Source organism: Chrysochloris asiatica, unplaced genomic scaffold, assembly GCF_000296735.1.
Source record: "Chrysochloris asiatica unplaced genomic scaffold, ChrAsi1.0 scaffold00029, whole genome shotgun sequence".
Classification (NCBI taxonomy): domain Eukaryota; kingdom Metazoa; phylum Chordata; class Mammalia; order Afrosoricida; family Chrysochloridae; genus Chrysochloris; species Chrysochloris asiatica.
This window is the reverse complement of record NW_006408547.1, coordinates 18,120,154-18,144,822: the sequence shown is the minus strand read 5'-3', so window position 1 is coordinate 18,144,822 and position 24,669 is coordinate 18,120,154. Positions and strand designations below refer to the sequence as shown.

The 24,669-nt window shown below is 41.3% G+C and overlaps 1 protein-coding gene across 1 annotated transcript in view; it reads left to right on the top strand.

Annotated features, from left to right (window-relative positions):
• The window catches only part of COL4A1 (collagen, type IV, alpha 1), a 192,112-nt gene that overhangs the window by 156,051 nt on the left and 11,392 nt on the right, over window positions 1-24,669 (top strand). Inside the window, exons 33-50 of the mRNA XM_006851539.1 lie at window positions 262-429; window positions 551-640; window positions 2,098-2,250; window positions 2,446-2,544; window positions 2,649-2,738; window positions 3,172-3,311; window positions 3,754-3,880; window positions 3,979-4,059; window positions 4,510-4,608; window positions 5,808-5,858; window positions 8,337-8,522; window positions 9,306-9,439; window positions 11,312-11,384; window positions 12,338-12,409; window positions 13,827-13,955; window positions 16,514-16,612; window positions 17,897-18,109; window positions 19,193-19,370. Coding sequence (XP_006851602.1) covers window positions 262-429; window positions 551-640; window positions 2,098-2,250; window positions 2,446-2,544; window positions 2,649-2,738; window positions 3,172-3,311; window positions 3,754-3,880; window positions 3,979-4,059; window positions 4,510-4,608; window positions 5,808-5,858; window positions 8,337-8,522; window positions 9,306-9,439; window positions 11,312-11,384; window positions 12,338-12,409; window positions 13,827-13,955; window positions 16,514-16,612; window positions 17,897-18,109; window positions 19,193-19,370 — 2,182 coding nt within the window. The remainder of the gene's footprint in view (window positions 1-261; window positions 430-550; window positions 641-2,097; window positions 2,251-2,445; window positions 2,545-2,648; window positions 2,739-3,171; window positions 3,312-3,753; window positions 3,881-3,978; window positions 4,060-4,509; window positions 4,609-5,807; window positions 5,859-8,336; window positions 8,523-9,305; window positions 9,440-11,311; window positions 11,385-12,337; window positions 12,410-13,826; window positions 13,956-16,513; window positions 16,613-17,896; window positions 18,110-19,192; window positions 19,371-24,669) is intronic.

Sequence of the window (24,669 nt, the reverse complement as noted above, 5' to 3'; positions counted from 1 at the left end):
GGGACTTTTGTCTTAGGATATATCGATATATATGTGTTTGTGTGTGTATATATATATATATTTAACCTATCGACCACCTTGGTGGTCCAACACATCAATCTCCCAGAAGGTGGGCTTCATTTCAGCCCATTAAAGTGTTAAAGTGGGCAGTTTCTCTTTCTTTGTTGAACATGGTAATAATTAAAATAAACACAATAGAAAAGATGTTGGAGCACCTTCTTTAAATTGTACTAAAATTGATTTGTGCTTCCCCCACATCAGGCCCTCCTGGAATTAAAGGAGAGAAGGGTTTCCCTGGATTCCCAGGACTGGACATGCCAGGCCCTAAAGGAGATAAGGGATCTCAGGGACTTCCCGGTCTAACTGGACAGTCAGGTCTTCCTGGTATTCCTGGACAGCAGGGGACCCCTGGATTCCCAGGCCTGCCAGGTAAACTTCTCTCCCGGGTGATCATGAGGAGGGGGTCTAACATTGTTCTTTTTGTGACCCTTGGTGCTCACCAGAAGTATCCACTATGAGTGATGTTTACGATCTTTCCATTCGGTCACAGGTTCCAAAGGAGAAATGGGTGTGATGGGGACTCCCGGGACACCAGGCTCTCCAGGACCAGTGGGCACTCCAGGTTTACCCGGTGAAAAAGGTAAGAGAATTGATAACTCCAAAAGAGAAGCTATTTTATAGGTTTGATTTCGTGATTACTTTTGGGAAGTTCTTGAATTATTGTAGTTCATTTCACATTTCAAGAGCTAGAGAAGAGCATTTAAGATCAGATTATGCAGAAGGCTCCCGTGTTCCAGTAGGAATTCCTAGTGAGCAGTACACTCTGCCAAGCACATCTGAGAGAAGACGGGTTTTCTTTCTTGGCACAGTTGAGAATTAATTTTTTAAATTTTTATAAGAAATAGTGGAATCTCTCCTAATACAGGAATTAAGTCCTTAGAATCAAATTAGCAAACGAGGCAACTTTACAAATCTAAAGTTGTAATTCTTATCTTGTTACATAAAAATATTTGTTTAATAGAACATGAAAAATTCCATTCTATGATTTTTTTCATGGTGTTGAGGTGTCCTGGTAGCATTGTTAAGTACCTTTGAGTCAATTCTGTCCCATAGCGACTCTGTATAGGGTTTTCAAGGAGCAGCTGGTGAGCTTGAACCACCGGCTTTGCAGTTCAAACGACTTTGCAGTCTGGTACATTAGCTCACAGCGCCACACCTGGATTCTCCTGGAAGCATAGTGGGGCTCTGTACTGGGTTACTAACTGCAAGGTTAGCAGTTCAGATTTCCTGGAGAAAGATGAGACTTTCTGCTCCTGTAAACATTTACAGTCTTGAAAACCCTATCCAGCGTCACTCTGAATTAGAACAGACTTACTGGCGCATAGCAGCAGCAGCGGATTTGAGAGACACTTTCACCAGGAATGGTACAGATGCGATACTTCAGGAGGGAAGAAAGCATAAATTATCTAAGTTAAGAAACCAGGTTTGTAACTATACAGTCACATAACTTAGAACAATTAGCAAATAATAAATTTTAGAAAATGGTGTTCGTGTTGTAGGATAACCTGCTAGACTGCAAAGTCAGTTTGAACTGCAAGGCCAGCAGTTCAAACCCACCAGCCACTCCTCGGAAACCTTATACAAATCATTATGAGTTGGAACCGACTCCACAGCACTAAACAACAAAGTTTTGTTGTTGTTAAATGTCATTGAGTCAGTTCCAACCCATAGCTAGCCTATATAGGGTTCCTGAGGAGTAGCTGGTGAGCTTGAACCACAGACCTTATGGCTCAGACGACTTTGCAGTCCCATGCATTAACCCACAGCACCACATCAAGGCACCAACAACAATAAGAAGCAAATAGTGAATTTCAGACAATAGCTTTATTGTTCATTTACCTCAAGTCAAATTCTCCTGTGTAACTCAGAAACTCACTACTTAATGCTGCAGGCTGTTAGTTCTGACTATCACTTCTGAATCCGTCACTTCTATCACCCACAAAGGGTGCCGTGATTTGTAACTGGGAAACAGATATACCTTTATGTCTGGGAAACACTTGACTGAGTGTCATTGGGTACTATATCCTTCATCTACAGGGGACCATGGCTTCCCAGGCTCCTCAGGACCCAGGGGAGACCCAGGGTACAAAGGTGACAAAGGGGATGTCGGTCTTCCCGGAAAACCTGGGTCAATGGATAAAGTGGACATGGGCAGCATGAAGGGACAGAAGGGAGACCAAGGAGAAAAAGGTAATGCTCTTCTAATGTGATTCTAGGACACATGCAGTTAGAGAAAAGCTCTTAACAATGGAGGGAGAATGGTGGACTTTCCCACAATCATTCTGATTTTCATAAACACCGTCAGCCATTTAGGACTTCCTAACCATTTGTCTTAAAGCAGACGCGAGTCATCATCATTATGACTTTGTTTTCTGTGATGTGTAGGACAAGTTGGACCAACTGGTGACAAAGGATCCCAAGGAGACCCTGGAACTCCAGGAATGCCTGGAAAGGATGGACAAGCAGGTCATCCTGGGCATCCAGGTACGACATGAACCAAGTTGGCACACGTGGCAAGCTCATGTTGAAGAGTCTGTTATTAGACCTTTGTGTCAACATGAATCAGTTGAATTTTCCTATTATTTTAGGGCCTAAGGGTGACCCAGGTCTAAGTGGAATCCCCGGTTCTCCAGGACTGCCAGGACCCAAAGGATCAGTTGGTGGAATGGGCTTGCCAGGTGAGCGTCTGGTTGGACAGGTGTGCAGAATTAGATCTCATCACACCGAGAAGACCATATCCCAGCAGATGTGTCTTTTAAGTTAATTCTCATTCTCAGTTCTCTATGGCCTCTTGTCTAATGACAAATTGTGTCCTGCTGACACTGTGACCTTTGCTAGAGAAATCTGAATTAATAAATCACAACACGGGCAATGCACTACAACTCTTGATGATCACAATCATGGCTGAGCCCATTGCTGCGGCCACTGTGCCAATCCATCTCGCTGAGGGTCTTCTTTTTCGCTGAGGATCCTTTATGGATTGATTGAAAAAAGGAGTATGTGATCTCTTTGACTTTGTTCTCAGCAGGCTATCAAGAGACTTTTTTTTTTGTCTTTAATATTAACACTGGATCATAACAAATTAAAACTTCCAATTGTTTGTGTTAATAGGAACACCTGGAGAAAAAGGTGTGCCTGGAATTCCAGGTCAGCAGGGCGTCCCTGGCTTACCAGGAGAAAAAGGTACAAAAGGAGAGAAAGGACAAGCAGGCCAACCTGGCATTGGCATTCCTGGCCGACCTGGAGACAAGGTAACTCACCTTCTTGAATGGAAATGGTCCATCCCATACGCCTAATTGAAAATAATTCTCACAAGGATTTTTAATAATTATCTCAGCACCTAAAATAACCCTCACACACAGCAACTTCCCCCTTTACTGCATACCAGCCTTCCCAAAGGGAAGACTTTAGAAACTTGTAGAGAGGTTGGAATAGCAGACTCTCCCTAGGAGACAAAAAGAAGAAAAGAAAAGGTAGACGGGATGGACGACAAGTAGAAATCAGACAACTGGCTATTTCGTGTTTGGTTTCTAATTATACATCTCTTTTCAGAAGAGATTTTTAACTCTTCTGTTATAATACAGGAAGTGGAGTTCTATATTACAATATGTATCCCACCCATCAGGAAAGTGCCCACAGACACATGTCCAGGGAGAAACAGAATATTAATATGTTCCATTTTTGCTCACACAGGGAGACCAAGGTTTGTCAGGTTTCCCAGGAAGCCCTGGTGAGAAAGGGGAAAAGGGTAGCACTGGAATCCCAGGCATGCCTGGGACCCCGGGCCCTAAAGGATTACCAGGGAGCGTAGGCTATCCAGGTACGTACACAGGTGCCCTCTCCTGAATGTGGAGTTTAAAGAGGTCAAAGAGATCACTCACGCTTACACGCATTCTGCTGATTTGCTTTATTCTTTAGGAAGCCCTGGATTGCCTGGAGAGAAAGGTGACAAAGGACTCCCAGGATTGGATGGTGTGCCTGGAATCAAAGGAGAATCAGGTAGAGACCCCACTTCAAAGCACCAACGGTGGGCTATGGAGATGAAAATTCCTTAGGGATTCTGAAGCTTCTAGGCATTTCCGTCAGAGAAGACAGATCCTAGGCTCCAGACTGTTGCTACAGGATGAGACCAGAGGTCACCTAGTTCCCTTCCATTTGATGGAGACTAGAGTGAGTCTAGGGATACTCGTGTTTTCATGGTCTCAAAACCAGGAAGGACCTAGAACTCAGGTCTCCTAACTTGTTTATAGTTAGTTCCAGAAAGTGTTTTGGGCATGGGAGTTGAAGGATTTTCTCTCCCTCTTGTGGGCCCTTTAGTGGTGTTGCTGGGGCGATGGGGAATCCTCTCAGAAGGGACAGGGGGAAACCAGGAGTACTCAGGATTTTACCTGGAGAGGAGGGCGTTGTAACAGGGTCCGTGAGTGACTGATCTTGTCCTGTTTCTCTGAGGTCTTCCCGGGAAGCCTGGCCCCACAGGCCCCGCCGGCCAGAAAGGGGAACCCGGGAGTGATGGCATCCCAGGATCAGCCGGAGACAAGGGTGAACCAGGTGAGTCTAGGCGCTCCATTTTCTTGCAGCTGCGTCTTTCATTTGTATAAATGTGATATACTGCCAGAGACTTGCATAATGGGATGGGAGCCCAGCTTAGTACAGAGGTTTGCATAGACTGCCTGCTCTTCAGCACTTTGCACACTGATGTGAACACAGGGAGAAGGATTAGATGAGAAAATGGGGGTACACATTGATTTCACAAATACTTAGGACTCCTGCATCAAAATGCTGAACTCTTTCAGAGGGGAGTCCTCAGGGAGGGCACGTTTCACAGTGCTCTGACCCACATAAACTGTCACTGTGTTGGAGCACTTACAATGTTAGAAGAAATACTCTGTTTCCCTTATCATTGCTGTGACAAAGAAAAACCAATGAACTACAGTCTTTGCCTAGTTGTTCTCACGTTAGGTAAATGGTTCTGGGAATGTTTGCTGGCCCCTGAGTTTGCACCAGCCGTAGTTGGGAGGGCTGCGATTCGGACAAATCTGCCAGTTGTGAGCTCTGATAACGACACTCACAATGTAACAATCCTCTTCTGTGATGCAAAAAAGTAGAAACACAACCCTTTAAGACAGAGGTTACCCTAGGTCACAGAGAGGAGGGAAAGGGTCATGTCACTGTGAGAAAACACGCAGGGTGTTTGGCCGGCTGGGTTCTTAGGTTCCGTCTCCATTCCTTACAACTTGTATGTATGTTCTGTGTATTCCTTCGCCTATAAAAAGATTTCCTAAGAGAAAAGTACCTCCACTCATCTCTTGCCCTATTTAAACCTTCCTTCAAGACCTTTACTCACATTTAAAAACTTGAGGTTTCTGCTATCCCCAATTCTATCTGACTTCTACCTCCTTCAAGAGTAGCAATTTGTTGGATTAGTCTGTTTTCTTTTTAAGAAAAGCCTTTTGTTATTCTCAAGACAGTAGTAGGAAATAAGTACTCGTTTGTACAGATCATTTTAAGGGTTCTGGGGCTGATAGGCTCTTACGTAAAAGTACTGGATTATAACTTTCCTGTCAAGGGTATTTTATAATAACTGTAGGAATTTAATGTTACTTCCAAAATGCAGCGAACTCAGTTCTTCATATTCTGTAATGAGCACATAGTCTTGATGGAGAAATTTGATACTGTTTTGTTCTGTACCTCAGGTTGATTGTTAAAATAAAGAAAAACTTTTATCTTTTTTTGACCTTGTTTTCTAGGTTTACCAGGAAGAGGATTCCCAGGGTTTCCTGGAGGCAAAGGAGAAAAAGGTTTGTTTGCTCAGCGTGTTCTTCGTTTTCCACCAGTTGACGCGGCACACAGTATATTCCAGCACCACCCATCCCACCTGGGTTTTAGGTGCTAGTTCCAGAAGATAGTGTCCTTCAAGTGTGTGTGGTGAAACAGCCCCATTTATGGATTGATTTGGTGTGCAGTCAGGATTAGAAAATTCTGCCTTAGTCGGACTAATTTTATACTATGAAACGGATGGGGGAAACCATTGGCAGTTTTGTACTTAACAAGGAACCAGAATATCAACCTGGTTACTTGGTAAAACAAGGAGCTGTGGTAGTGTAGTGGTTATGAATTGGACTGTGAACCGCAAGGTCAGCAGTTCAAAACTACCAGCTGTTCCATGGGAGAAAGATGAGGCTTTCTGCTTCCGTAAAGATTTACAGCCTCGTAAACCCTGTACAGGGTCGCTATGAGTCATTACTCCACAGCATGTAACAACAACAACTTTGTAAAACAAGTTATACTTACAGGAACGTTGTAGTATGTGCCACTCGAAAATGTTCCTTTAGCAGCTACAATGGGCTGAAAACCAGGCATGGCTGAGAATGGCACAGAAGTTCAAGATGCCGTTTCTTTTCCCTGAACTGAGCATCTTATGAGGGAGAAGAGACAGGCACAAGTAAACATATGAGACATCAAAATATTAAGAGAGAAGCCACCGGCAGCCAGGTTCTGTTGGGGGGGCTGGCAGATGGAGGGTCACTGGACTTGCTAAGGATTCAGAGAAGACACAGCCAGTTTGGGACATTAGCTTAGGAGCATGGCATATGGAAATTCTGCTTCACGATGGTCCCAAGGGTCCTCCAAGAAGAGCAACAAACCTTTTATGCGGCCGGTGTGTGATCACCTCTGCGCATCACCAGGGCTGGGTATGGGGAATTGGCTCAGGACAGACTGCTTTGGAAGGGGGCCACTTCTGCACTTTGCCCTAACTCATAGCCCTCCTGAAAGGGGAGCAGCTGGAAGCTTTGAGAAGGTGCTTCCTCAGGTGATCCGGTCAGGGACGATGAGAGCAGTTTCCTGTTCCCCACCACACTGTGTCTTTTCTTCACATAACTGCACAGTCTTGGAAAATTGAATTAACACCTTTGGCTGCCTTGTAATAGACCAGTGTGTGCTGTCTGACGTTTTCAATCCGGTGTCGTATGAATTTGGAGGAGGAGGAGAATGAGGATGGTGCATCTGGCAGTTTTAAGTGATGGCCCTATTTCCTTCCTTTAAAAAAATTTCCCAATAACCCTGACATAAGCTTAGGGGTTTGATCTTTTTATTGGCAAGTTTGGGTACTATGTTTAAAACTAACCCTGGAATTTTCTTTTTCTATGGGTTCTTTTATCTCTTATTTTTTTAAAGAATAGCTGTATTCAGGTAAACTCAACTGTACCTATTTAAAATATGCAGTTTAGTAGTTTTGACACATGTGTGTACCCATGGACCACCCATCATCACATTGAAGACAGGGAGCATATCCATCACCCCAGAAGTGTTCTTGTGCCGCTCTAAAACCCTTTCTTTCTGCCCCTTCATACCCCGCTCCACAATCAACATTGATCTACTCGGTCACTGTCGATGAACTTGGAATTTCTAGAATTTTATGTAAATAGAATCAAACACCATGTACTCGTTTTAGTCTGATTTCTTCCATTCAGCATGAGTTTGAGACCCGTCCATGTGGTTGCTTATATTAACTGTTCATTCCTTTTCATTGCTAATTGGTATCCCATGGATGGATGCAGTACAATTTGTTTATTCGCTTACCTATTGATAAGGAGCTCTGGTAGCATAATGGTTACGAATCAGGATGCTAATCATACGGTCAGCAGTTCGAAACTACCAGCTGTTTCGTGGGAGAAAGATGAGGCTTTCTGCTCCCGTAAAGATTTACAGCCTCGGAAACCTGATGCAGGGTCGCTGTGAGTCGGAACCGACTCCGCGGCACATCACCACCACCACCACCACCACCTGTTGCTAGAAGAAGCCATTACATTTAGTACTGGATTGCGTGCAGACTTACCTAAACATACCTTCAGAGGCTTTTGCTATAAACCTTCTTTTAAAAAGCATAAAGAATAATTGCCAGGTTCTTAGTATTCTAAGTTTATACATCTTCAGTTCAAGTCATGCTGGGAGTCTGGTATGCTGTTTGGTAAGACGCAAAGAAAAAAGCACTGAGTTCGTTTTCTTCTTGGTGCCCTCAGGAAGCCCAGCTCTGTGAGGCAACTGCAGGATGAGAAACATTTTATCCTGGTATGGCACGAACAGAAAAACACTGGACTGCCAACCGAAAAGTCTGTGGTTCAGACCCACTGGCTGCTCCTCAGAAACCTTATGCAGGGTCACTACAAGTCCGAACTGTTCCACAGCGCGTAACAAGAACATCTAGTCAGTGTACTGTTGTTTTCTGTTTTTTCAGGAAATGTCATTACCGATCTCAAATTGTTTTTCTTGTTTAGGTTCAAAGGGTGATGTGGGTTTCCCAGGATTAGCTGGGAGCCCTGGGATTCCTGGACCCAAAGGAGAGCAAGGATTTATGGGTCCTCCTGGCCCACAAGGACAACCAGGGAGCCCTGGGGCCCCAGGACAACCTGTGGAAGGACCCAAAGGAGACCGGGGACCTCAGGGCCAACCTGGCCTGCCAGGTAAGGATATTGGCCCAGGTGTTCCACCTGTTAGAGTTCTGGAGTGATTCTGTGGGAGAATACACCTAGACTGTAAACCGTGAGAGCGGCCATTCAAATATTCAAATTCACCAGCCCAGCCTTGGGAACCCGTATACAGGGTCGCTCTGAGTCAGAACCGACTCGATAGTGCTTAACAGCAACTTAGTACAGTTGTTAGAGCTGGGGACTGAAGCAAAATTCATAAAATTAGTGTCTAAGAAATTTAATTTTTTTTTTTTTTTTACAAGACTTAGTAGCATTCCTAGTTCTGAAGTTAGTACACCATTAGTACACCATCAGACTCTTTAAGACTTTTAAGATGCCATGTATTTTGACCTGCATTGGGTCATTGTTTCCCTGGTATTAATTCTGTCAAGAAACTCAATATGTATTTCAAGTAATTAAGGCAGTGAGAGCAAAGAGATTGTTGGAAAAGACCTGAGTTATGTATACCATAGATTGTTTGTCTTAAATCCACACAGCATTCTAGCCAACCTCGCTAACCTTAACCAAGTGGAAAGGTAACACATTACCCCGAAGCATCAAAAAGAAGACTTTGGAAACTGAGATTGTAGTATTTATATTAACATTCTTGCTTGCTGTTATGCACAATCTTGATTTCTTATGGGCTTACCTTGCCTGCGATGGTGCTGTGACACATAGCAACAGTTAGGGGGCAGTATTGACAACACCCAGCCATTGCCACTAGTGCATAATATCACCACCCACCCTCAAATGAGCGACTTTTCTCTCTTTCGTTAGGGCATCCGGGACCCATGGGGCCTGCAGGACTCCCAGGACTTGATGGACTAAAAGGTGAAAAAGGAAGTCCAGGCTGGCCAGGGGCTCCAGGTGTTCCAGGACCCAAGGGAGACCCAGGATTCCAGGGCATGCCTGTGAGTTACCTGTTTTTGAAAAGGCGCTTTCTCTGATCACAAAATTAAACATATATGTGTCTGTAAATAAGCATGTAGATAGCATACTGCTAAGTCATCTCTAGATCTGTTCCTTCTCGCTTGTGAGCAACCAGCTATCTTTATTAGCATCCGAATAAGCAAATATGATAAATTATTTTACTGTCTAGTTTTAGAAGGGCTATCGAAACAGAAATGTTAAAATAACTGGCCATTAGAGTTCAGTGTCTGAGCTTTTAAAAACCTCTATAAGCTGAATATGAAAAGCAATCCCCTGGGTAATAGTCAGGGGTTGCTTTGGAAAGAGCACTCCTGTAAAACTAGACCAGTCATCTCTTACGCTTGGCAACAGAGCTGGGATACCGGGAATGAACAGCAGACGTCATTGGTGGTGACGTCAGCAGGCCTTCAAAAGAGCAGGCTTCAGGGTGCAATAAATCACCAATAGGTTTTTGTTTGTTCTTGTTATTTTGTCATTTTTGTGTTAACTTGACTTTGGTTCCCTTCATTGCCCAAATATAGTCTCTCTTAGGTGAAGCAGTGGTTGGGCTTTCTGGTTTGGTTCTCAACTTGACCATACCCCTGGCTAAATGGGTTTTGTTTGTGTCGTATTTGCATTGGCAGAGTTTCATTCTATTTCCCCCATGTGCACTGCACACACACACACACACACACACATATACAAGAAGAGGTGTGTTGAGGAGAATGGAAACAGGAGGAATATTAGGCAGACATATATGAAATAATGTAGAAGCGGAATGTTTTTGGAAAGAATATAGGTTATTCCCTGCAGCTGAAGACAGGTTTGAAAGTCATCGGAGCACTTTCTAATGACCAGCAGCTACTGGGTGATTGTTTGCTAACTGTAAGCATCAAAAGGAGTCCTGGTGTGCTGCTCTAGGGTAAACACAGGACTGATAACTGCAAGGTCGGGGGTTCAAACTCACCAGCTGCTCCTGGGAAACCCTAAACAACTCACATCAAAGGACTCGATGACACTTAATGACTTAAGAACTGAAAAATAAGTGGTGGTGTTTACTTATGAGTCAGCAACATGAAATACTTGTAAATAACCGTACAAAACAGGCTATTTGGAGTAGCAATAATTTCTGACCCATTCGTTTTATTCAAAGCCTCCAGAATACTTTGTATATTGTGAAGGCACATTGCATCCTTTGGGCACATTAGTACTATGTTGTAGTCATTTTGGTTGTAGCAATTTAAAAATAAGTAAAGCAAAGAAAGTCATCTATGTAAGAAACAATACGATTTATTTATTTATTGTTATTCATAACTACGTAAGGACCAACTATGCTGAAATATTAAGAAAACTTAAAATACACGGATAGTGCTATATTCTACAAGGAACTTTCTTCTATCTTTTTTTTTTGTTTTTTAAATCTTTCCATGTCTAAAAATAGTTTCGCGTAAGATCTGAAATGAATGTGAAAGAAAAATCATTCTGCTTGGGTATTTGAGGGAAAGTTTTCAAAGTCAGTTAGTGTACAGTTATATTACTTTTTGTCATTGAGAGATGTGTTTTCATAACATGACTTCCCACTTTGTTCAAGGCATTTGGGATGAAAACTTGGTCTCTGTTCCCAGTGACCTTAACATGTAGATGGGCTAACAGAGGAGCTCACACGTTTCAATTTCCAGAGTTCCTAATTTATGTACCCACAGTGGATTTGTCCTTCTTTCTACAACATTCAAGAAACTATCGCAGCATTTATTTACACATTACTTTACAGCATATCAAGGTGCTTTCTCGGCCGTCGGAACCTAACAGGTTATTTGAGAGATTTGTATGTCTTCATAGCAGTTCCCAGCTGATATCTCTTTTGTGTTGTCTAGGGTATTGGTGGCTCTCCAGGAATCACGGGCTCTAAGGGTGATATGGGACCTCCAGGTGTCCCAGGATTTCAGGGTAAGTAAAGGAGATGCTATTTGAATGGACACTTATCCCCAGAGCTTCCTTTCCAGAGGTACTTGAATGTTGACAGGCTCTGTACAATTAGAGCATGAGCTATATGAGATCGTCTTCTTTTTAAATCAAAAGCACCATTTCTCTGTGGCAGTCCAGGTTTTATAATCCTGTGAATGGCTCTATAAAGACATTCTGATTTTCTTATGAAGAATTAACAGCTACCACATTTGTGGTTAATGCTCCAGACTGCAAAGCCATTTGAACTGCAAGGTTGGTGGTTCTAGCTCACCAGCTGCTCCTAGGAAACCCTATAGTAGGTTGCTATGGGTTGGAATCAACTCAACAGCACTTAATAACAACAAAAATGTTTAGATGTCAAAAAGATATCACGGATTTGGGTAATTAATGTATTAAACATTTACTGGGCATTGGGTACCAGTTTCCAGGCATTGATTTTTTTGTTGTTGTATCAGAGACTTATGAAAGATGAATAATACGAAGTTCTAGCCTTCAAGGGTCTTAATGGTCATTTGGGGAAACATGGAAACCCGATTCTGGACAAAAATAGCACCATTTGAACCTCTAGCCATGATCATTTTAAAGTTTCATCTCATACTGTAAAAATGGAACTTAATAGTTTTAGAAATAAGAGTTTACTTAAAGTTTTACACAGCTAGCTCGAAATGCTCTTTTTTTCCCACAAGGATAAATCAGAAATGTGCTCACTATATATGTGTGCTTGTGTATTTTTATATAAGCACTGGTGTGGCACTGTAGGAAAAGCACTGAACTGGTAACCTCAAGGTCGACAGTTCGAACCCACCAGCTGCTCCTGGAAACCCCTATACAGGGTTGCTATGAGTTGGAACTGACTTGATGGCATACAACAACAAAAATATATTTGCATATAATTTGCAATTAATATGAAAAACAATTTTGTACTTTTCTTTTAGGTCAGAAAGGTCTCCCTGGCATCCAGGGAATTAAAGGAGATCAAGGAGATCACGGTTTTCCTGGATCTAAAGGTAGGAGGGTTTGTTCTGGAGGTGGATACCACACAGGGCAATAGAAAACTCATTGAACACACAAAATTAGGATGTTTACCTTTATGTATCTGAAATGACTTAAAGATCATTGAAAAAATTAAATAGCAATTTTTGGTACTATGGTGTGGCACTACAGATGTGCTTGACCACAAGGTCAGTCTGAACCTCAAGGTTGATTGTTCAAACTCACCAGCCACACCTCGGAAACCCTACACAGAGTCACCATGAGTTGGAACCAACTCAACGGCGCTTAACAACAACACACTAGATTTGGGAACATGCAGTTCTAGTCTACCAGCCAGATGAGGCTTTCTACAAAGATTTATAGCCTCAGAAACCCCATCTGGGTCACTGTGAGTCAACTGCACGTAACAACAATTTGCTAAGGTTGCTGTGTTTGGTGAGTCTGTTTGATTCCACCACCGAAGGAGACTTGTCTTATTGAGGTTCAGGGGAGATGGTGTATGACTAGACGATTATGTAGCAGGCTTAAGATTTTAAAATTTTTAGCAGGCTATAAAGTTAGAGTGAACTGAACCACTAGAAGTTTATAATAGGAAAAATGTCTGTCTGTGTGTTGAGGGAATAAAGTCTGGTTTCACAGTAGGACATTCTCCACAGTAAAGAGTCTTAGCTGTCTGTTCCACCACTCAGAGCCAACAGTATGAAGTGACTTCAAGAAAGGGGTTAATAATTTTGTTAGGAAACAGTTTTAGTATTTACCAAGATTTACTGGATTTTAGAGTTGTGTTAATTCTTAAAACCATGTTTTAAGAGAGAGAATGACAAAACAGAATGTTCCCAAAAGTGGAATATTAAGAAAAGGAACAGAGGAAAAGTTGTATGTGGAAGAGGGAAAACAGAAGGTGTTTGGCCAAATGAGAGGAGGCTGAGGAGTTACCCCATGAGCCTCTGCAAACTTTGTATTATTTAACGTAAATATTTCAAGAGATACCATACAGAAGAAAGGTTAACTTTACTTATCCTTAAAGACATTAAGACCAATGGTTATAATATTCACTTAGGCCAACTTCAGACAAACATAAGAAGAAAGTTTCCAACTGCAAATATGGCAATTACACAAATAAGAAATGGGTCCCTTTAGAAAGCGTTGTTTCATCTCAAAATGAAGGCCTGCAGGAGTCTGTGGGGGATTTGTTGGATGATATCACAGTGCTTTCCAGCACTGAGAGTTTAGAATTCAGATGAAATAATCAAGATGTGCAGAGTAAATATGTGTTTTGCAAGGATCTGGTTTCTTGAGCTTTGGATAATGATTTTACTTTTGAGAAAGTCATTCCATTTGACTGTTTCATACTGGACTTTTATCTTGTAGCAGTTTCTGCCCTAACATGTTTACAGTGAAATTGATAAGTTGCATCCCTGATTCTCACAGGTCTTCCAGGGCCCCCGGGACCCCCAGGCCCTTACCATGTCATCAAAGGGGAACCAGGGCTCCCTGGCCCTGAGGGTCCAGCAGGTCTGAAGGGACTTCAGGGACCTCCAGGTCCTAAAGGACAACAAGGTAAGACTATAGGACTGTGTGGGGTGATGTGTGGAGTCAGTGGTCAGGGGGTGAAGTGGGCGGATTTCACCTTGACCCATGTGTCTAAAATTAAAGTTTCTGGGTAGTGATTATACCAACACGTATTAAAAGATTACTTTCTTATTTGCCTTATGTTTATATCAACCAGATGGATTTGTTCAAGTGTTCTTAAAAACCAGAAAAAAAAAAAAAAGCTAGAGAAAGATCCAACTCCACATGGTCATATTCAGTTAGAAATACTGGGGCTAAAGGAACCAGATATTGGTTCCTTTCCCGGTAGCAGATAGTGGGTGACAAGAAGCACCAATTTAGAAATGTAAAAACCAGTGTTTTCCTGCAATGGGTCTAGAGGTTCTCCTTCACTGGCAAAGCTTTCTGCTAATCTTGTTCCCAGACACCCTAACCTAGAGCCTTTAAGCTCATTTGACCCGAATACTTACCATTCCAAGAACTACTGGTTAGGAAGAAGTGCCTATGACACAGTGGTTTACCGCTCTGTGAAAGATCGGCAGTTCAAACCCACAAGCCTCTCCACAGGAGAAGAGACCTGCTCGTGTGTTCTCTTAAAGTCTACAGACTAACGAACTCTGTGGGGGAGCTCTACTAGGTGCAGTACGGTTACTATGAGTCTGTGAATTAACTGACTACCGTACAACAGTAAATTTGGTAAGGGGCAGGTAGACAACAAAGAAGAGTGAAAACACTTCCAGTTGAAAGCGAGCATCCATGAAAATTTAAGTTTAAATGACGTGGCAATATCTACTATGGCAATATATATATATATTTTTTTTGTTGTTGTTGTTTAAAAATGATTTAAGGTGTCAGAGTACAGCCAAAGGGGAAACCCTTGAGGAAAGGAAATTATGTTAAATATCACCAGTCAGCACTGGACTGCAAACCATAAGGTCGGTGGTTCAAACCCACCAGTTGCTCCTTTTGAAAACCCAATACAGGATTGCTATGAGTTAAAACGGACTTGGCAGCACTTAACAATAGAATGTATATCCTCCTTTTCCAACATGATTTGCTGAACAATACCAACAATAAAAAACTAGTGAGAACAAAGAATTAGATGGTGAAGTATGTATCCATGTGAATATTAACTTGAAAATTGCTTCTGCGAAGTGTGTATTGGCTTGGTTCTTTTTTTTTTTTGTCTTTTTATTTAACTTCATATTGTGAACTGAGTGAAGGTTTACAGAGCATAGCATCAGTTTTACATCCAACAAACCACCCTCTTTGTATCATCTCAGTAATTACAATCCCCTAAGTGAATTAACTCACTTCCTCCCTGTGGTTCCTATCTCCATTCAACCCTCCTTCCCAACTCTTCTGAACCCAGGTAAATGTTGCCCTTTGATCCTAAATATCTCACTAGTGTTGTTGTCCACCCCTTGGATGAAAATTGGGCCACGAGGGTGAGTTCTGTTCCAGACCTGAAATGTGGTCAATGGTCATAGCCTCAGGTTTGGTTCCTCCAGTCTCTTTCTGAACAGTAATACCATGTTTTCTAAAAAATAATTTTGAGTTTTGTTCCAAATTTGTTCTCCTAATCTAGCTGGGACTTTCTAATATAATCCCTCAGGCATTATCTAGTTCTTTTGATCTTAGAGTCACAACGACTAGTAGTCACAATGAGTCCATTGGACTAATGGATTCCAAGCATCTTCAATTTTCATAACTCTCTTTCTTCCACATGGAAAGACCAACAGTTGCACCTTAGATGGCCACTCATGAGCTTTTAAGATCCTAGACACTACTCAGCAAAGTAGGATGTAGAATATTGTCTTTATGAACTATGCTGTGCCAATTGACCATGGTGTCCCCTGAGACCCAGGTTCAGCAACTCACTGCCTCAAGGTGTTTAGTAATGTTCAAGACGCTTTTATTTGTCCCCTATATGTTCCACGACATTCATAGGTAGAGTTACAATAAGAGTAAATACTTATGTACAAATACCCTATATCAGACCCATATTTTTTGGGGTATAATTCCATTCTCCCTCCCATACCCTTTCAATCTGTGTATCTGTCCATGTTTCTACCAATAGAACAGTGATATTTCAGGGTTGTGCATACAACAGTATTTACTTCCATCTCCTTTGAATCTTGCATTCCTCCCTGTGTCTTCATCTGTCTACATCATTCTTCTGCAACCTCCCTCTTACTGTATATTGCATCCCTACCACCCAAGTTAACACATGTTTGCCCTGTAGCCACTGAATTACTTGCCTTGAGTCCATCGATGCCGCCACTTGGCCAATCCATCTCTTTAGGGGTCTTCCTCTTTTTCTCTGACCCTCCACTGTACCAAACATGATATCCTTCTCCAGTGACCCCTGAAAATATGTCCGAAGTATGAGAGATGAAGTTTGGCCATCTTGGCTTCTAAGGTTGGCTTGGTTTTTATAAAGTATTCTCATCGACACTCAGAGATCTTATGCTTGCCTCTGCAGAAGACTAAAGCATTTCAAAAGACAAGAACATGATAACACTGTCCTGCTATCCAGAGCTTGAATTCTTTTTCCTTTGGTCTAGGTGTGACAGGGTTGAATGGTTTGCCTGGGCCTCCAGGTGCCCCAGGGTTTGACGGTGCTCCTGGCCAGAAGGGAGAGACGGGACCTTTTGGGCCTCCAGGTACGTGGTGTGTCCAGCCTAATTTAACTTCCTCTTTTAGTTAGAAGCGGTAGGACTGGGCATGTAATAACTTACAAAATGAAGGTGAAAATGTGACTCAAAAGATTTCCAGCGAAGTCTGTCTCTTAGAAGAAATCGGGTCATATATGAGCTAAAGGGTTGCCATTTTTCCTGAAGAAAGAGACGGATGCTGAGCAAAGCATACTGTTTTTCAGATGTTGTTGAAAGCAGGCCATTTGTGACGCCCTTGGGCAGTCCTCTGTGAGGGTAGCAGGCTGCAGCAACAAAGATTCTATTTCAGTCACTGGCAAGGGAAAGTAGGACTGAAAAATAATACCATTGTTGACCCCAAAGTCACAATCACTTTGGATAAATTTGATCTTCCTTCCTTAGAAAGCACTGAAATATTCCATAATGACTCTACTGCTGGCAGTGAGGGTTTCAGATCATCCTGACTTTGACACAGCAAACAGGGGCATTGACTAACGGATCAAAGATCCCAACGCTCCAGGAACTTTCTGACTCCTTTACTTTCACATACAGACATCGGATCTGCTCATGGAGGGAAAAGACACCTTAAAATTAGCTTGATTAAGAACTATAATAATCCTCCCTTAGAAAAGCCTCAAAGCTCTATATGAATGAAGGGCACAGAGTCATGGTAGAAACTGATGGGCTTATTTATTGAACTAAATGTATTGACTGTTAGACACTAAGTACTGTGCAGCACTTAACAACAACAACAACAACTGTGCTTATGGAGCCCTGGTGTGGTGCTATAGGGTAAGCATCAGACTGCTAGCCATAAGGTCTGTGGTTCAAACTCACTAGCTGCTCTTTGGAAACCCTATACAATGTCTCTGTGAGAACTGACTCAGTGGCACTTAATAACAACACCTGGCTCTGTAAGATCAGCACTGGACTGCGAACTATAAGGTTGGCAGTTCAGACCCACCAGCTGCGCCTCAGAATCCGTATATAGGGTCACTATGCGTCAGAACTGACTCGATGGCACTTAACAACAACAGGGTACATATAAAAATATGTTGAGGTGATGTGTGAAAAGGAAAAGATAAAGTACCATGAAGTAGGTGGGTTTTTAGATTACTAATTTAGTTTTTTTTTACTAAGTTTTTGTTGTTTGCTTATTTTGTAATGTGAAAAGGTAAGATACTTTGCAGAAATACATAATATTCAAAACTTTTTTGAGAGAAATGTTTTGAAGTCTTTTGTGTGGGAATTTGTTTATAACTGGGGCAAAAAAAAGTGTCTTCTTTCTTATAGGTCCAAGAGGACTTCCTGGTCCACCAGGTCCTGATGGGGCTCCAGGGTCGATGGGCCCCCCTGGCACTCCGTCTGTTGATCATGGCTTCCTTGTGACCAGGCATAGTCAAACAACAGATGATCCACAGTGTCCTCCTGGTACCAAAATTCTTTACCATGGGTACTCTTTGCTCTATGTGCAAGGCAATGAACGGGCCCATGGCCAGGACTTGGGTAAGTCATCTATAGTTTATTTACTCATTCCACATAGAGTGATCAAGTGCCTACTAAGCAGTTCACGTCCACCTAGAGGCTTCAGAAGAAAAGCATTTTACTTCCAAGACCACAGCCATTAAAACCCTGTGAAGAACAATTGTCCTCTGAATACACATACGGTCATCATGAGGTGCAATTGACTCATTGACAACTGTCTTTTTTTACTCTGATTTAACTGTACTTATCTCTGGTCCTGCAGTCTCAAGGAACCATTAGGACAACAGTACATAGAAGACAGGCTTGACCCTATTCCCCTTCATCCTTATTAAATGAACCGTCAGCTCAATAACTACTAGCAATTATTATACAAAACCAAGATAATGTAAAGGCTGAATCTTCACGGTTTTTAAATTAATAAAACTTTTGATCACTTCTTCAAATCATCAAGTATAATAAAAACTCTTGGAGTACACACAAAACCATTTTTGTTGATAGCCTTAAAATAGGGTAGCTAACTATTGCGTGTTCTAAGCTTTGTCCACTTATGATTTTACATCTGTAGAAACATCTTTAACTTTCACTAGGTTAGAAACAGTGGCTATGAAAAGAACATCTCTGAATTGTCAGAAAAACTTGTTAAAGACATTGTCCAATTCATTGTTTAATAACCACTGTATAGGATACATGTTAAATTCCTTCTAGAATCTAGTTCAAGGAAAAAACAATTCTCCCTACTGATAAATTTGTTTCTATGTATAAAAAAGTTCCTGTATGATTCCTTATAGTTTCCCTTTTGCCTTGATCACTGTGAATTTAATTTAATATTCTTTTACAACAGTGATAACTTTATTCGGTATACATGAGGGCTTCAAAAAGTTCATGAAGAAATGGAATTGAAAGATAATGGAATTTTTCCACAAACTTTTTGAAGCCCTTCCTCTTCCTTTCTATAATTTTTCATTTGTCAAATTTCCATTTTAATGGTTATAGTTGAATATATGCCTTTCTTTATGAGCCAGTTGCAATCCATTTTAAATAAAGATAGATTATAAACCATAAGGAAAACAATTCACATTGTCTTCTCTTGATTATGTCTTTTAGGAACGGCTGGAAGCTGCCTGCGCAAGTTTAGTACAATGCCCTTCCTCTTCTGTAACATCAACAATGTGTGCAACTTTGCATCCAGAAATGACTATTCCTATTGGCTGTCCACTCCTGAACCAATGCCCATGTCTATGGCACCCATTGCTGGGGACAATATCAGACCATTCATTAGTAGGTAAGTTGAGCGTATTTAGGGGCAGATGTATAATTGAGGAAGAAAAGTCTCTTATGGTCTGGACATAACTTGTTTTATTTTCTTTCAATAGGCAGTCTGTTGTCATTCAGTTTTATTAAATGTGATACCCATGTTTGTAACAGAAATCATTGTAAAAAGATTTGATATAAAGTGGTTATCCTATCAATATTGTAGTATAAAAACCAAGGTGAGATAATGCCCATTTTTGAAGCCAAATTTGTGTTTTCATGTGTTATATGACTCGCCTTGTTGCTCACATTTCAGCCTATGAGCAAAGGGATTTTGCTGGATTCCCCAGCAAACCTTTTTGGTCTCCATATTCGTTTATTTTTGGGCTCTCAATGATGTCTTTTTTATGGGGTACCTAGTGAGGCACTATAGGATAATCAGTGAACTTGTAACTGAGTTAACCATTAAGTCAGTAGTTCAAACCCACCAGCCACTCTTGGAAACCTTATACAGGGTCGCTATGGATTGGAATGAACTCAACGGCACACAAGAACATGATGTCTTTTTAGAATTTTTTCCCTAATCACTCTCAAGATATACTAACTATGTTATCTGTTTATATATGGTATATAGTTATGTTTTATATACAAGATTGATACAGATTTATTTTATATATTATAAAGATTTCAGCCCTCATAATTTTTTTTTGCCATCAAAAGCCATATTGTCATCATTGGGGTGATAATATCCCTACTATGAATGTATATGGTGGGCTCACTTATTTACACTCACATATGGAGTCTGCCTTCAAGTCCACGGTCGTTTGCCTGTGGAAGTAAAATGGTACATTGAAGTTATTATGACTAAAAAGTACAAGATTGTCCTATGTTTGCCTTCTTCCTTCTAATTAAAAAACGGCTCCTTAAGTCTACTCAGCAATAATACCAAAGTGGCAAATAAGTTAATTTGACAAGGTATTTTATAATTTCACATTTTACAGACTCAGATAATAAAGGATAAAAAGAATAACACGTCAGAAAATGTTTGCCTCAGGCAGGTGAAAGTGAGCAAAAGCTGCGCTTTTCCTGTGTCTTCTGTAAAGAATTAAGCAGCTTTTGACTCTTGGTTTACCAACAGCCCCACAGTCAGCGAGGGCCAAGGGAAGGAAGTGTTGGGAGCCATTAAGAACCATTGCTGTGATTGTGGCTTTGTCGTAATGGTTTTGTGGTCCTTGATAGTTGATGACCAATTCCTGTTTTAGGAAAATTACAGACCTTTATGATGCCCACAGATAGAGCACTCGTGAAGGTGAGGTCCTGGCAGATCACAGTTCTAATATGAGATCTGTACCCTGTATGTCTTTGGAACAGAAAGGCTAAGAGATGTCCATTAAATAAGAAAATCACATATTTTCTTATTAGTGCCTTACGTGAATTAAAATGCCTTCTGCTAACTTTGATTTTCTTTTCCTTGGGGCTATAAGAACTTTTGTTTTGTGGGTCATAAAATGAGAACAATCATTCTGTGCGTTTAGATTTCCATTTTTTTAAACATAGGCCTGTTATTCTCCATTGTACCACTGGGTGCCTACGGACTGTTCTGTTTTGAGACTTTATTGCTCAGAATCATGCCTGCTGCACTGGAAGGAAAACTAACAATTTTTGTGTTTTTTGTTTAGCTTCCCTTGGACGATATAAGGTAGAACATGAATATTCATTGATACATGTTTCCTATTTCACTTCTTAATAAAATTGACATTTGATTTTGATGTGGTAGAAACCAAAGGCGCTCGGGGCAGGCTTTTGAAATATTCCAAGTATATCACCATGAGATGCCTTGTGTCTTAGAAATGGTTCCTCTGTGGGCACATTACCTTCAATGGGGCACCTCGGGTACTAGAAACATAAACAAGAATCTTAGTTGTTTTAATGTCCCAACACTTTACATTTTGGGGTTTCTACAGTTTCTATTGTTGTTGTTAAGTGCCATGGAGTGGGTTCCGACTCATAACAACCCTGTACAGGGTTTCCGAGGCTGTAAATCTTTACGGGAGCAGAAAGCCTCATCTTTCTCCCGCAGAACAGCTGGTAGTTTCGAACTGCTGACCTTCAGGTTCACAACCCGATTCATAACCACTATGCTACCAGAGCTCTGTTATTAGACTTGTAGAAACTCATTAAGAAGGAAACTTAGAAGTGATGTTGTTTAAACCTGCTACCCATTACTCCATCTGGATCTCTCATTCCTTTCTCCGTGGCTCTGAGCTCTGAGGTTTCCATGGTTACTTGAACTTAGCTATATGGGGCTACTTCTCAAGGCTTAAAGGTTCCCTCTGAGGTCTTCCCTTTGGGGAGGTTCTAAAACTTATGTTTAGAGATAGCTAATAACATAAAATCCTTCATCTAAGTAGAAAAGGTAGCAACTTTTCTGCTTTTTATTCTGGGCTTTGGGCAGCGCTTTCAAAACATTTTCTAGCATTCTGCAGATAAAAGTTATTGTGAATCTACTGATCATTTAATTGCTCAGTGGAAAGAGTCCTGGTTTGAGAACAAGGAGAACTGACTTCTAGTGATGACGTGAACTTGAATAACTATAGCATTAGTTTCTTTGTAAATGTGGAGAGAAAACACACAAACTTTAAAGGGGCAGACAACTATTGGCCTCCTAGTATGGTGCTATGGTATCAGCAGTGGGCTGTGAACCCCAAGGTTGGCAGTTCAAATCCACCAGCTCCTCCTCAGAAACTCTGTACAGGTTCGCTATGAGTTGAACCAACTCGACGGCACTTTGCTACAACTCTTTAAATCTGCTGCCTTATCTTCCCTCTCTGTATTCACTTGATCCCCCATCACACAGTTGTTGTGAAGCGTTATCAAGTCAGTTCTGACGCATAGGAACCCCTGTGTAGGGTTTCCGAGGAGCAGCTGATGGGTTTGACTCACCGTCTTGAAGTTAGCAGTCCTGTGCTTACTCTACAGCTCCACACTAGAACTCCTGTCACACAGAAAGCCTGACAAAAATAAAGTGTTCTCCTCCACGTTATATTTCTGGTTCCTGTGTGTGGCTCACAGATGGTGGCAGATGTCTAAGGCCAATTTCAGTCACTGTCGTTTAACTGAACCTTCTAATTCATCTGCATATATGTGAATAAAATAGAAAATTGCACAACACACAACACACACACACACAGAGTCCATGCAAAATCAAATGCCTAATTTAGACCCTCCTCCTACTCTTCATCCATTTTCATGCAAATGTTCCAGCATAACTAGGTGTAATTATTAACAACATTTATAGTCATTTATCAGCATTGTTAGCACTCTGTTCATTTTGTGACTTGAATGCAATTATTGTGCTGCTGGGGTTTAATTTTTTTAACAAAACATTATCCCACCAACAAAGGGTTCCCTTAATTGAGCAGCTTTTAGGCAGAACATTGTGTGTTGTTTTAATTTATTCTTGAGTTCAGCTCCAGCGGTTGAACTTGAGCCCACTCAACTTGGGAAGCCCCACATCCATCAGTGTGTTCTTTGAGAGTTATTTTAACTGCTGTGGTCCTGCTGATAGTTTCCAGCCTTGAACACCTGAGGTGTGGGGATAGGGGTCTTTTTACTGGCCTGTTGGGTTCAGGTTTGGAATAAGTCTCCTCAGGTGGGCATTCAGTTTCAAGTGTAATGCATGCATTGTTTGACTTATTCTAATGTGCTCAACTCGTTTCTTAGATTAAATGGTATTTATTGCTTAAATTGTTCCACTTCAGAAGTGGTAGCATTTGAATTTCAGTAACTCCCTTCTTCAACATTAACTATGTTTGTTCAACTATGTGTTCATTGTAGAAAAACTGGAAAACATTGAAATGCACAAAGGAGAAAACAGAAGTTACATGTAACCTCAGCCCTCCCAGGGGATAACCATGGTTAATTTGTCATTTGATTTTTTTTTCCTCTTACAATAACAAGTGTGGGATTTGCTTTTGAATTCATTTTAATACTGAGAAGAGCTTATTAAACCAATAAGAGGATGCTGAGACTTGAAGTCTAAGCAATGAGCCCAGCATTATCTACTTAATAAATACAGGCCGACTCCAGGTTACCAGCGAGATTCATGCCTAAGTGGGTCTTTAAGCCAAAGTTGTAGTTCAGTCAGAACAGGTGCATGTTTTTTTAATTAGTACAAGAGGCTCAACGCCTTTTCAATGATTTCAAAGCTGTTTTTAGAACAAATCAAAGTGATTGTGTTGAAGAATTTGCTGTGTGTGAGGGCTAGTAGAGGGCATTTGTCGAACCTAAAAAAATGTGGTTCTGTGTGTGGCGCTGTGGGTTAATGCGCTAGACTGCAAAGCCGTTTAAAAACGAACAGCAAGGTCGGCAGTTCAAGCTCACCAGCTGCTCCATAGAAACCCTATACAGGGTTGCTATGGGTCAGAACCGACTTGATGGCACTTAACAACAATAACAACAATATGACTCTGTAGGATAAGCACTGGACTTCTGACCACAAGATCAGCTGTTCTCACCTTATTGGAAGAGAAAAATGAGGCTTTGGTATGGCACTGTAGGCTTCTTGGAAACCCTATACAGCATTGCTGTGAGTCAGAACCAACTTGATGGCACTTAACAATACCACCAAAGATTTAAGCCTCAGAAACCCTAGACAGGGTGGATCTGAGTCAAAATGACTGTCTCGTTGACAACAACAACAATAGAAGTTTGATTCAAACCTCTGACAGTGAAGACGATTTTACATAAAACTAAAGCGAAAGTGGCCTCAATCTTCTGTCAGTTTGTCGTACTGTGGTAGCTTGTGAGTTGCTGTGATTCTGAAAGCTATGCCACCAGTATTTTAAATAACCTCCAGGGTCATCCATGGTGGACAGGTTTCAGATGAACTTCCGATGAAGACAGACTAGAAAGAAGGAGTGACAAACTACTTCCGAATATTTAGTCACTGAAAACCATATGAATAGCAGAGAAACACTGACAGATACAGTGTAGGAAAATGGCCCCCTCAGGTTGCAAGGCACTCAAAATGCGACTAGGGAAGAGCTGCCACCTCAAAGTAGAGCTGACCGTGATGACACAAATGGAGTAAAGCCCTTGGGAATAAAGCCACAGGACCTTCGTTTGCTGATGGGGCACAACTCAAAATGAAAAGAAACAGCTGTAAACATCCATTCATAATAGGAATATGAGTGTACGAAGTATGAATCTAGGAAAATTAGAAATTGTCAAAAATGAAATGGAACGCATAAACATTGATATCTTAGGCACCAGTGAGCTGAAATGGACTGGTATTGGGCATTTTGAATCTGAAAACCACATGGTTTACT